A 13,220-nucleotide genomic window follows, 5' to 3' on the forward strand; every position below is an offset into this window, starting at 1 on the left:
CGTTTCTGTGTGGTTAATTCACACACACACACACACACACACACACACACACACACACACACACACACAAACACTATCTTACACATCTTTTACTGAAAAAAACCCCAGTCAAATCAAATAAAACACAAAATCAACCGTGACAATCATTTAATCATACATCAATGGTGTTTAACATGAATATTAATATTTGTAATGAAGACATGACAGAGCTGTTAGTAAACATGGAATTATTATTATTTTTACTAAAGAAAAACAAAGAGTTTGTAAAACACATCATGGGTATGTACAGTAGCTTTCATGTAGTAAAAAAAATCACAATTCGGAGAGTGAGTATAAAAAAAAACGTGTACCATCGGCGGATATGTGATGATCTCGCTTCAATTTTTGTTCTTTTGTCATTAAAAACCTGGAAAATTCAATGTGTTGTGACATACATAAACACTGAACAGCTCAAAACGTTTGGTGATGCTTTCCTTTTCCATTCCAGCCTCTTTGTAAGAAAAAAAAGACACTTTTTTCTAAAGCGAATGCAGTAACAAAAATAGTTTGTCGAACTTTTTTACTTTTCTTTCAAAAAAACAAAACAAAACAAAAAATCGCTCAACATGAAGAAAGACTTGTTTCTCTCTTTGCTGACTTGCTTTTCACTTCTCTTGTACTTCCTCCCATCATTTTCTGTCCCAGGTTTTTTTTTTTTCCTTTTAATTTCCCCCCAAAACCCGACCCCATAATATAGAATCCTCTTTAAAAAATAGACTCATATATGACGTTTAAATGCATAAAAAGTCTTTTATGTCTTCACATCTGGAAGAGAAATGTTCTGGCGATCATCTTGGCATCATCCCACTGACACACACATAAACGCAGAATCGAAGTGTGTGTGTGTGTGTGTGTGTTTAAAGCTGGCTCTCGGCATCGTTCTTCTCCGCTGCACCGTTCTCCAGAGGTAACTCTGAGAGGACGAGGCCGCTGGCGTTGTTCTCGTTCAGCCGTCGCACTCGGTACGTCTCGTAGTGGATATAATGAGTGACATCCTTCAGGTCTTGAAGGTGCGACCTGCGGAGGATTAAAACAAAAGACTACTGAATGCTGCTTTACATCTATGACATCATCAATCAGGGTTATGGATAATCCTATGTTTATTCACATCTGAAAAAAAAGTCATATTAGCAGGAATTTGCTGCATGGATGTTCCATGTAGCTATTAATGGATAAAGAGAATCACGTGATGCTCTGTAATCGTTTTAGTGAATTGCAATGCTGCTGATGATGTTTAGTGTTTTTGTTTATTGTCGATTTATGCTTATTTTTTAATGCTTAGGAACATCTATTATACGCTACAGCAGATATACTACACACCCTGGTTCTCTCAGCGGTCTGGCTTCGATTCGTTCTCGAATGTATTAAGAGAAAAAACTAATCACAAAGTGTAAACTCCTCTACCCACTGACTTCAAAAACTTTCATAAATGGTAATCAAACGTTTTCTGTAGCATCAATAAATATCACCATATCAACTCATATTTTCATTTCATTTTACACTCAAAAGAGAGACTTACCTAATTAGAAGATCTCTCAAATTGGCGAATTCACAATGCTCAACATTTTCGACTGAAAAAAAAAAAGGAAAGAAACAATCAGTGCCTTGGGTTGGGTTAAAAATAATAGAACAGGTTGCTATAGATGGACGCTGCCACTAGATGGCGATCTTTTATAAGACACAAATAGCCGTTAAAAAAAAATGCTTTTTGAGAAGAAAAAAAAAAAAAACACCTCACCTTCAATAATTCCCCATTTGGTTTTCCGGCCCAACACCTTGTTGCCATTCACTTGGTGCTCTTTATCTGTTCCCACCACCGCAAACGGGATGTTTTCCTACAACAAGAACCAAACACGTTTTAGAGCCATTTTCAATTCTAAAAGTTGACTACAGGTATGATCACAGAAATATAATCGCATGCTTATCTTGATTTCTTTTAGCCAAAAAAAAGAAAGATAATAAATCACCCTGATCTTGTCGTTGAGTATCCGGTCTTCGGCGTCCTCGTCGTACTCCTTCTGTGGATAAACTCGGATGCCGTGGGTCTGAAGATCCTGTCTTATCTGTAAAGAAAAGGACAGGATGGAGCTCCTGGTCAGATTTGTGGAGATGTCTAAAACACCACACACACACACACATGCACACATATATACAAGTTCTCCTCAGGGTGAAATATGAACTCTTTAGTAGCTCAGACTCCAACAGATGTGTTTTACAGCAGTGTGTAAAAGCCAGATTACAACCGCAACACAACATGATGTCAAAACACAAGCACACCTGGGAATGTGTCAATGATGATGACCGATCAAGCTGAAGTACAGTGATGCTGAGAGATCAAGCTAACGTATAGTGACGCTGACCGATCAAGCTAACGTACAGTGATGCTGACCGATAAAGCTTATGTACAGTGACACAGAGTGATCAAGCTAACGTACAGTGATGCTGAGTGATCAAGCTAACGTAGTGACGCTCAGAGATCAAGCTAACGTACAATGACGCTGACCGATCAAGCTAACGTACAGTGACGCTGACTGATCAAGCTAACGTACAGTGATGCTGAGTGATCAAGTTAACGTACAGTGATGCTGAGTGATCAAGCTAACGTAGTGACGCTCAGAGATCAAGCTAACGTACAATGACGCTGACCGATCAAGCTAAAGTACAGTGATGCTGACCGATCAAGCTAACGTACAGTGATGCTGAGTGATCAAGCTAACGTAGTGACGCTCAGAGATCAAGCTAGCGTACAATGACGCTGACCGATCAAGCTAAAGTACAGTGATGCTGACCGATCAAGCTAACGTACAGTGATGCTGAGTGATCACGCTAACGTACAGTGATGCTGAGTGATCAAGCTAACGTAGTGACACTCAGAGATCAAGCTAACGTACAGTGACGCTGAGAGATCAAGCTAACGTAGTGACGCTTAGAGAGCAAGCTAACGTACAGTGACGCTGACTGATCAAGCTAACGTACAGTGACGCTGACTGATCAAGCTAACGTAGTGACGCTCAGAGATCAAGCTAACGTACAATGACGCTGACCGATCAAGCTAACGTACAGTGACGCTGACTGATCAAGCTAACGTACAGTGACGCTGACCGATCAAGCTAACGTACACTGACGCTGACTGATCAAGCTAACGTACAGTGACGCTGACTGATCAAGCTAACGTACAGTGACGCTGAGAGATCAAGCTAACGTAGTGACGCTTAGAGATCAAGCTAACGTACAGTGACGCTGACTGATCAAGCTAACGTACAGTGATGCTGACCGATCGCTAACGACAGTGATGCTGAGTGATCAAGTTAACGTACAGTGATGCTGAGTGATCAAGCTAACGTAGTGACGCTCAGAGATCAAGCTAACGTACAATGACGCTGACCGATCAAGCTAACGACAGTGACGCTGACTGATCAAGCTAACGACAGTGATGCTGGTGATCAAGCTAACGTGACAGTGACGCTGAGAGATCAAGCTAACGAGTGACGCCAGAGATCAAGCTAGCGTACAGTGATGCTGACCGATCAAGCTAACGTACAGTGATGCTGACCGATCAAGCTTAACGACAGTGATGCTGAGTGATCGTTAACGACAGTGACGCAGAGTGATCAAGCTAACGAGTGACGCCAGAGATCAAGCTAACGAGTGACGCCAGAGATCAAGCTAACGCACAGTGACGCTGACCGATCAAGCTAAAGTACAGTGATGCTGACCGATCAAGCTAACGTACAGTGACGCTGACTGATCAAGCTAACGTACAGTGATGCTGACTGATCAAGCTAACGTAGTGACGCTCAGAGATCAAGCTAACGTACAATGACGCTGACCGATCAAGCTTAACGACAGTGACGCTGACTGATCAAGCTAACGTACAGTGATGCTGAGTGATCAAGTTAACGTACAGTGATGCTGAGTGATCAAGCTAACGTAGTGACGCTCAGAGATCAAGCTAACGTACAATGACGCTGACCGATCAAGCTAAAGTACAGTGATGCTGACCGATCAAGCTAACGTACAGTGATGCTGACCGATCAAGCTAACGTACAGTGATGCTGAGTGATCAAGCTAACGTAGTGACGCTCAGAGATCAAGCTAACGTACAGTGACGCTGACTGATCAAGCTAACGTACAGTGATGCTGAGTGATCAAGCTAACGTACAGTGACGCAGAGTGATCAAGCTAACGTACAGTGATGCTGAGTGATCGTTAACGACAGTGACGCTGAGAGATCAAGCTAGCGTACAGTGATGCTGACCGATCAAGCTAGTACAGTGATGCTGACCGATCAAGCTAACGACAGTGATGCTGACTGATCAAGCTAACGTACAATGACGCTGACCGATCAAGCTAACGTACAGTGACGCTGAGAGATCAAGCTAATTTTAATTCTTCTGTGCTAATCAAATGGCTAATCTAATAACCTCCACTGTTCTGGGAGGACGTTCCACTAGATTTTGAAGTATGCTTGTGGAGATTTGTTTAATTCAGATGTAAGTTGAGGAGGTGAGGTGGTGCCTCAAACATTACTTTTACAAATTTCCACAACTTCTTTTTGTTTTACAGAGGCATTTGTTTATCTCCAGTTTAATATATAAGGACATTTCTCTGCTTCTCTTTCACTTTGCCATTTTCGTTTAGTTCTTTATACACGACGACAAACCCGAATAAAACGTTCCAGTAGAAATCCACATCAAAATACAATGTAATTAGCAAACCAGCTACAGGTGTCTTCGGTAGAGCCTTCAGCTCATATGCGTGTTCTGAGGGACAAAACTACAGCTTATAGATGACAACCATGTGCGCATGCACACACACACACACACACACACACACACACACACACCATTAAAGGATACTCAAAATAGCAACTCACTTATCAGTAAGGATTTTCAAACACAATATCACATGATATCATGTTGATAGATGTCTGATAATATCGTCCAACCAGAACTGTCAGCTAGTTCTTGGGGTTGGTGTGTGTGTGTGTGTGTGTGTGTGTGTGTGTGTGTGTGTGTGTGTGTGGTGTGTGTGTGTGGGAGGATTTTGGAGAGACATGCAGTATGGTAGTGCAGGGAGGCTTCCTCCCACACCGCATCATTCTACTGGATCCATCAAGCCGTGAACGACGATGGAGGTTTGACAGCAAATAAATAAATAAATGCCCACAGGCACACAAATGTGTCGTCTTGTCATCGTTATTACTTTTGCTTTGTGTCAAATGGATCTTACGGCTTTTTAGAACCCGTGACAGTGCTCTAATGTCTATATTTCATTTTTAACACATGGAATAAAATAAATCAATAAATAAATACATTTAATAAAAAGTTTAATTCAAAATTATTTTTTTTATGTAAAAAAAAAAAGGTACAACAGATCTCAACTTAGCTGTATGCTACGGAGTTTTGTGTCTCTTGCTAATGTTTGCTAGCTAGTAAACGGTTTCACAGTTTCTAAGCACTGTTAGCTAATGCTAAGTTAGCCTATTAGCTGGAACTAACTATCCACTTCACCATACCTTTTTTTTTTAACAGTAATCAATGGGTTTACATTTTTTGCTAACTTTTATGCTAAAAAAACATCATGCTCACCCTTTGCTTGAACTCGAGCCTCTCGTCCATGGTTAGCGTGTCGGCTTTGGCGATCACGGGTACGATGCTGACGATCTTCCCCAGCCGCTTCATAAACTCCACATCAATTGGACGCAACCTGAAGAAAACCTCCGGTTAATTTACTTTTATCAGTCAAAAAAATATGCTAATTCTTTACATTTTTAGCACCCGATTGCTAATTCATTGCTTCAACAAAATCAACAAAATCCCATAACCACGGCTCCTCCGCTGTGCGTGTTGAAATGAAGTACGAGGTATCTCGTAAAACGTTCTGAAGATATACGGACGCTCGTTAGACTCGGCAGCTCAACGAGGCCCTGGATATTTGTACACGGCTTCAGGTATTTATGACGTCTTGACCCGTGAACACGGTTCCGTTTTCTTACCGCAACCCTACGCCGATTTACGGCTCTCAAGTTTCCCTGTAAGGTCAAAGGGTCAGGCGTGGCACTAGGGCCTACTTCAGGTCCGTCTGAACTCGGTGGTGTTACAGAGACAGAGTCATAACCTGGAGATTAGCGTTTTTAACTTTGCTAGCTATAAATATAGTGAAGGAAGTGATGCGTACCGATGTCCCGTGGCCGGCAGGAAGTAGACGCAGCAGTGCACACGGGTGTCTGGGATCCTTCGCTTCCTGTTGACGTGCAGCTCCTCCTTCAGATATTTCTCGTACTGCTCGTTGACGTACGTGATGATGGGCTCCCAGCTGAGGACATGAAAAATAAACATCATAAACGTTGTCTATTAGGGTGGTTTTAAATGACGCCCATCGAGACCTCTCTTACCAGTTCTCGTTGTTGATCTGGTCTCCGAATCCAGGTGTGTCGATAACAGTCAGATTCATCTTCACACCTTTCTCTTCGATGACTGAGAGAGAAGGGAGAGATTGAAATGAGAGAAAAATATATAAACAAATGTACCATATGCTGTAGCTAGCAAAGATGGCTGATCTCAGGTAGCTAGAGGTAGCTGTGCTGCTAATCTTGTTGTTTGATAGAAGAAATGGCTTGTTATTAGAAAAAAAGTTAAAGGTGTTTTAAAGGTGTTAACTTTTTTTTTGACTGACATGATGATGAGAAGTTATCGCCTGGAAGTCGGATATTTTACTCAACAACACGTCTGGAAATGTAAGTTCTCCTGTACATTAAAAGCAGATACAAACAATCACCCTCCAGACGATATGCATTTTTTGTGTGGTGATTTTGACCATTTAGAATCAAGAAATGAATTACGATTTGAAACCCTTTTTTTTTCACTAATCTGCCGAAAGTATTTTGAATCCAGACTCCACACACAGACAAAAGCTGCATTGTAGATGAAATGTCATTAACACAACTCCAGGCTGGAAGAATGTGGCGGAAACCATGATGGCGGAATCGTATCTGTCCTCTCTCTCGGTTATCTGTAAGTGCTATAAAACCAGTAAATGTTTACATCTTATGTCAGGATGTCCTGACCTGAAAAAAAAAAACATCACAACCTTTTTTCCCTCACTACTCTGTTTACGATTTGCTGGACTAAGAAGGCAGTGAAGCGAAGGGGGGAGATCTCAGGAGGATGCATATCCTGAACCTCATTCCATCTGAAACGTGCAGCGAAGCATGAACACACGTATACAAGCTGAACACGTGCATGCACACACGCACACACACATGCAGGATGTCTGGAGTCTGGATGTCGCTCACCACTTACCATAGGTATACACACACAGTGCGTGTATTAGCGGTACACGTATTCATACTTGTTATACTATTCATACTACATCAAACTTCGAAATGTGCCAAGAGTATGAAAAAAACTGTGACTGTCACTGTGGCTACGATTTGTTTTTCCGGATGCATGAAAACGCTATATATAATTAGCAAACTGGCTAATATTTATGTTGTACAAAGTCTGTAAAACATTACTGAAAACCTTTAAGATTAGCTAACAAATGTGATCATTAAGAAATATTAGAAATATAGCATAAAATTCTCTTGAAAGTCCAGTATTGTTAGCTCATGCTAACTAGCCAGCTATTGTTTTATAGAGGATTACTCATAGAGTTTATGAGTAAAAATTCTCTCAGAAATCTTGTCAGGTTAGCCACATGCTAGCTAGCTAAGCAGCTATTTTCAGTTAATGTTTTCACCATTTAATCCAAAATCTAGTCAGAAATCCTGTCAGTGTTTTGTTTGTGCTAGCTTGACTCTATGTAGTAAATTGCATAGTATTGAGCTATTGCTCTCTGCTAACAGCAATAGTGATTTATATTCATGTTTATAAAACGGCCATTTCCTTTAGAAAAGGATGCTGAAATTGATGTTAATGTTAAAAGAGGCCACATGGACTTATACAAGCAATCAATGAATAAAAAAAGTGTATTTTTTATTTCGAACTTCTTCGAAGCAAAATGCGCCTCGGATGGGCTCTGCCTCTTCATGCTGCGCTGTTTTTTCAAACCCGCACACGATCTTGTTGAAACGATTCGCTCTTGTGTTACTCACTCACTTGTCAGTGTCATATAAAGACAAATCGCACCGCAGGGCCACTAATTATTGTAAGAACACACACACAATACTTCCATTTACAGGGCAGGCTACGCTATCTGCCTTTCACGCTACTGTGAAATTGAGCATGACGGCGCCTGAAGAATTGAAATTCCTGATGGTACGTGCTTTTTCGGGTTCATGAGGGGACTGTACGATAATGGGAATGCCTGTATTTCTCTGGGATCCTAAGCAGTGTTGTGAACTCAGGAAAAACATTGAATTATAGTTTATAAACAGAATTAGCATAAACAAAACAAATGGATTTGGGATTAAATGGACCAAATGGCTGCGGACCCCACTAAAAACATTGGTCGAAAGAAGGAGGTAGAACTAAAAACACACAACACCTGCAACAAGGCAGGATTTGCTCAAGTTTGAGTCTTAATCCACAAACCACAATATGAGTTCTGATGACATCATGCATCCTTGTTTGCTTGCGTACAATAATAATAATAATAACAACAATACATTTTATTCAAAGACGCCTTACAATAATTGTTCTATGTCAAACGTTTATTTCCAATACTCGAGGATTTAACCAGGGATTAGAAGTCGACTGATTTTACAGATACCGACAGATAGCAACCGCACGATAACGATTAATTAACCGATAAAAAAAAAAAAATAACACTACATGTAAAATAGTAACACTAAACTTGATAACTACTTGCTTTGTAATAATTTTCCTTTGCTGCCATCTACTGGACATTATTTTCACACTGCTGCGGTTTCACCGAATTTGTGGGGACTTTGGTGCAAAAAACATAGCAGCACTTTTCAATTCCTGAAGTTCGTTCTTCCAAGAATTTACAAGAACACACAAACAAAAACATTCGATTCGAGAAACATCTTTTGACCAATTTTAAACAAATGATCGTGTCGATGCGGATTGATCTGAAAAAAGACTATAATTTGAATCTTTTTCGTCATGTGCTGAACTCGGGAGGCTTTCAAAGGTCAGAAATTCGAGTCGATAGACTTATGCAACGACGATGAGAGCGCGAACGAGAAGCCGCGGCCTCGTGCTCAACCAGACACCCAGCGTTTCCAAAGATAAATGATGTCCTTTGTTGAAACGAGAGTCATCCTCTGACCCGCCGGATGAAAAATGGCCGATCCGGTACTCTCTCTTTCTCTCACGGCTTCTCTGACAGGTTTTTCTAAATGACAGCAAGGGACACATCTTTCTTCTCCCTCTCTCTTTCTCTCTTTCTCTGGCTGAGAACTGCATGATTGATCTTTCATAATCCATCCCCCATTGCCAGCATCTTAGTTCGTCTTCTATTCTCTTTCTCTCTCTCTCTCTCTCTCTCTCTCTCCTGATGTCTGGCTCGGCTCCAAGTCAAACACAGCAAGCCTTATGTTCTGTTACAAGTCGAAACCAAAAACCAAAAAAAAAGCTTTTCCTAAAATTGTTTTTACTTCTAATCGTATCAATGAGGTGGCATTCGGTTGACGCTGACCTCAGAGTTAATCAGATGACATTTTGCTGTTAAACATCACTCGTTTTGCACCATGTCACATGGACTTCCTGTGCGACGACACCCCTAGCACTTGCAAGAGGGTCAAACTAAAGCTTCATTTTCTAAAAACAGATAACACATTTAGCTAAATACCATAGAAAAGATGAACTTTAGAGCTTGAAACTTTAGAGATGAACTTTAGAGCCTTTAGAGCTGAAGATGCAAAGGATAAAATGTCAGACTTCCTAAAAAAAAAAAAGCTAACTTTAACTCAATTGACCTGCCAACGAACATATTACAGGCTTTCAGAATCAATATTTATATTAGAAATCAATGTCCATGGAAACTCAGTATTTACAGGTTCATGTTAATTAATAGGAAAAGTCTGGGATTAAAACAGCATTAGTGACTTTGTGTGTGTGTGTGTGTATGTGTGTGTGAGAGAGAGAGAGAGAGAGAGAGACAGGAGACTCACTGTGGCTGACTGATTGCAGGTGGACGGTCTTGGAGATCTTCTCCTCGTAATTGGGAGTGCAGGACTTACGGCTGACCTTGGATTTAAACAGTGTGTTGACCAGCGTGGATTTTCCCAGGCCGCTTTGACCTGCCGAAAAAAAGAAAAAAATCAGGACACGAAACAGCTTTAGAGTTGCGTTTACTCCTGACACCGATGTTCAGAGAAGCTCTGAGCGAGTAACGATTCCAAATGAAATTTTATTTGTCAAAAACACGATCTGACAATACTGAATAAAAGAGAATATAAACAATACCATAAAATATTTTAATACAAAATGTTTGCAATTACACCAATAGAAATAAATCTACACATATGGAACAGAATTTGTATCTCTGGAGGGAAAAGTGTCAGATTGAACACCCAACTATATACTTTTAGGTTTTATGTGTGATGAAATCAACATCAATCCAACATCATCCAACTTAAGAATGTACTTGTCACAGGTTTGGTTGATCACGATGTCTAAAGGCAACTTCTGTGACAGAAGTATTCAGGGTGAGGAAAATATACAGTACCATAAGGAATTACTTTTTATCATCACCATAATCACTCCTGGAATGACACAGTTGTGTGTTTCCTCCTTCTACACCTATATGTGGTTGTGGGGAGAAATTCTCCACAATCATCTACTGTCTCAAATCTTGACTGAAAATTACGACTAGAGAATGGTGCATTTCCAACTAGATATGTGTCCAGCAAAGATCCTGAACAAAGACGAAAAAATGAGCACTAACAAGGTCCAGGTTCTGATTTCTGACCCGGATTCATGTCGAAAAAAATGAAGTCAAACAACTAGAAATGCAAATCCAGTTTAAAGTCATATCTGATGTGTCTTTTATAGACCGCAGAATCAGAATACTTTATTAATCCCACAGGGAAATTGTAGGGTTGTAGTTGCTCTTAAAAAGTCTCTAATGTTACTCTTAACACAACGATCTATTAATAGAATGATATTAATGAGTCAAACGCAATCATTAAAATGATCATGAGCCCAAAATCTTCTTTCAACTACTTAAAACATCAAAACAGAGCCACTCGACCCTGATTGGTGGATAGCTGCATGTTTGACCAATTACGTTTTTATCCACAAAAAAATCAAAAGGAACGACTGATTTCACAAAATGCAGTTGAGTAAAAAGTAGGATATTTGACTTTAAAATGTAGTGAAGTAAAAGTGAAATGAAAATACTTTAGCAAAGTAGAGAAACGTGAAAAAGCTATTTAAGTACAATAACGAATTACATTTACTTCCTGACTGTCCACTGCTGAATAAAATATAAGAAATGTTCAATAAAACATAGATATTAATATATATATTAAGTATAGATACTGTAAAATCAGTACACTTCCAATCTTATTGAAATATTCTGTATAGAAAAGTGTCACAGCGCTGAAACAGTCATTCAAACGTTCTGTCTCTGTTTGGGTGCATGAACTTATTTACATTAACATTAATAACATTAACGTTTAATCGTCCTTTTCTTCGACCTACACATGGAAAACTATCTATCACTTTCAGAGTAACATCAGTGATGTAACTGTAAACACTCCCACACACACTGTCAGGGCAGTACACTGTCACAGTCTTCACCTTTACGCGAATAAATGCAGTGTGTAAACAGCGCTGGTGTTCATTTACAGGATGACCTTTGACTTGCTGTTCTAATACAGCAGAAAAGGTGTGGGTGTTTATAAAGACGACCAGTAATGACTCCATAACCCATTTTTTTTCCTCTCTCACTGATAAAACTAAGGTCATCGCAATGTAATGAAGACATGACCATGTAGAGTGTCAAGGCAATCAGCAGCTCACAGAAAGCCCCCCCGCCCCACCCCTCTGTACTATAACCCCCACTTATACTGCAGATTGTCAGTGATGTAACAGGTCAGGTCCGAGCCGGAAGCATGCAAGAGGTTTATCTGGCAACCAGCCAAACGCACCGATGGCACAAAGCCACAGGGAGCTCCGGCACTTAATGACTCACTTACGCCAGCGCTCACGGACCGAGGAAAGCTATTACCACGGAGAGATTCTTATCAAGGCCCTTTTGTGCACTTCAAAGCGGATCAGAGGATTTCCGCGGCTCCTCGAAAAAACTCCAAGTCGAGGGTTTTTTTATTTAACACTGCGGATTTCTGAATCAACTTTTTTATGGGTTTAAGGGGGGGATGTTTTTATTAAGTATAATATCTGCTATAAAATCAGAATCAGAGAAGAGGACCTGATCACTGATAACACTACATTAGTGGTCGAGCGATAGTGGATTTTATCGATATCTAGGTTGGAATGTACTTGCCGATAAACGATTAATCAAACTGTATTGAAAAAAATGTTTAAATAGTACTGAACTTAATTACAAAAATAAACAGTACTGAATCATGAAAATGTGGTAATAAGTATTCCATTAATAAAATATAAATAATACATAGTGCTCTCTGTGCAGCGTGCTGTCTCGCATGTAAAAACAAACAGCACGTGGTGTCAGTGACTCACCTCTAGGGGGAGCTCTAGTAATGAAAGCAAATCAGAAGGCGGGAAAACTATCGGTATGGATTTTTGCCGATAGCAGCACTGTGGATTCGTCGATAGAACCGTAACTGTACACTTCATTGTTTTTGGGTACAATTTTTGGAAAACGTTGTGCACATCACTTTTAACCTCGTCACTGTTTCACATTGTAAATACTGAAACATTTTACCAGATATGTAAAAAAATACTTCTACTAGTTATAAAGAAAAAAATATAATCCTTTGGAAATTGTTTTTTACACAGAAATTCATTTAAAAACCTATATAGAGAAGGAACGCTGACGTCATGCTGCAATAAGCCACGTAATCAGAGGTTTAAAACACTTCACGCCTGAAGACGTCAAACTGCACGTCTCAGTGCTGAATAATTACGAAACATCCCGTTCGTCACGATACTGTCAGATCTAGAAATCTAGAAAGAGCGCTGCAGTGACGGCGTCATGAGTCGTGTCCTGACCCATCCTGTCTCCGGCGACAGTCTGCGATTTACTTGTGCTGTTTTTCCAAAGGTCACAAAAGGTCAGGAGTA

General features: G+C 40.1%; 1 protein-coding gene across 4 annotated transcripts in view; it reads right to left on the bottom strand.

Moving 5' to 3' along the window:
- Positions 1–132: 132 nt before the first annotated feature.
- sept12 (septin 12) overlaps positions 133–13,220 on the bottom strand; it is a 68,074-nt gene continuing 54,986 nt past the window's right edge. For all 4 annotated transcript variants that reach the window (XM_046865626.1, XM_046865629.1, XM_046865628.1 and 1 more), the window contains 8 exons: positions 10,121–10,249; positions 6,437–6,518; positions 6,220–6,357; positions 5,631–5,748; positions 2,007–2,102; positions 1,778–1,874; positions 1,559–1,610; positions 133–1,056 (listed from right to left, as the gene is read on the bottom strand). In XM_046865626.1, coding sequence (XP_046721582.1) covers positions 897–1,056; positions 1,559–1,610; positions 1,778–1,874; positions 2,007–2,102; positions 5,631–5,748; positions 6,220–6,357; positions 6,437–6,518; positions 10,121–10,249 — 872 coding nt within the window. In that variant the 3' untranslated portion in view covers positions 133–896. The remainder of the gene's footprint in view (positions 1,057–1,558; positions 1,611–1,777; positions 1,875–2,006; positions 2,103–5,630; positions 5,749–6,219; positions 6,358–6,436; positions 6,519–10,120; positions 10,250–13,220) is intronic.

The sequence above is a fragment of the Silurus meridionalis genome, chromosome 14, assembly GCF_014805685.1.
Source record: "Silurus meridionalis isolate SWU-2019-XX chromosome 14, ASM1480568v1, whole genome shotgun sequence".
Taxonomy (NCBI): domain Eukaryota; kingdom Metazoa; phylum Chordata; class Actinopteri; order Siluriformes; family Siluridae; genus Silurus; species Silurus meridionalis.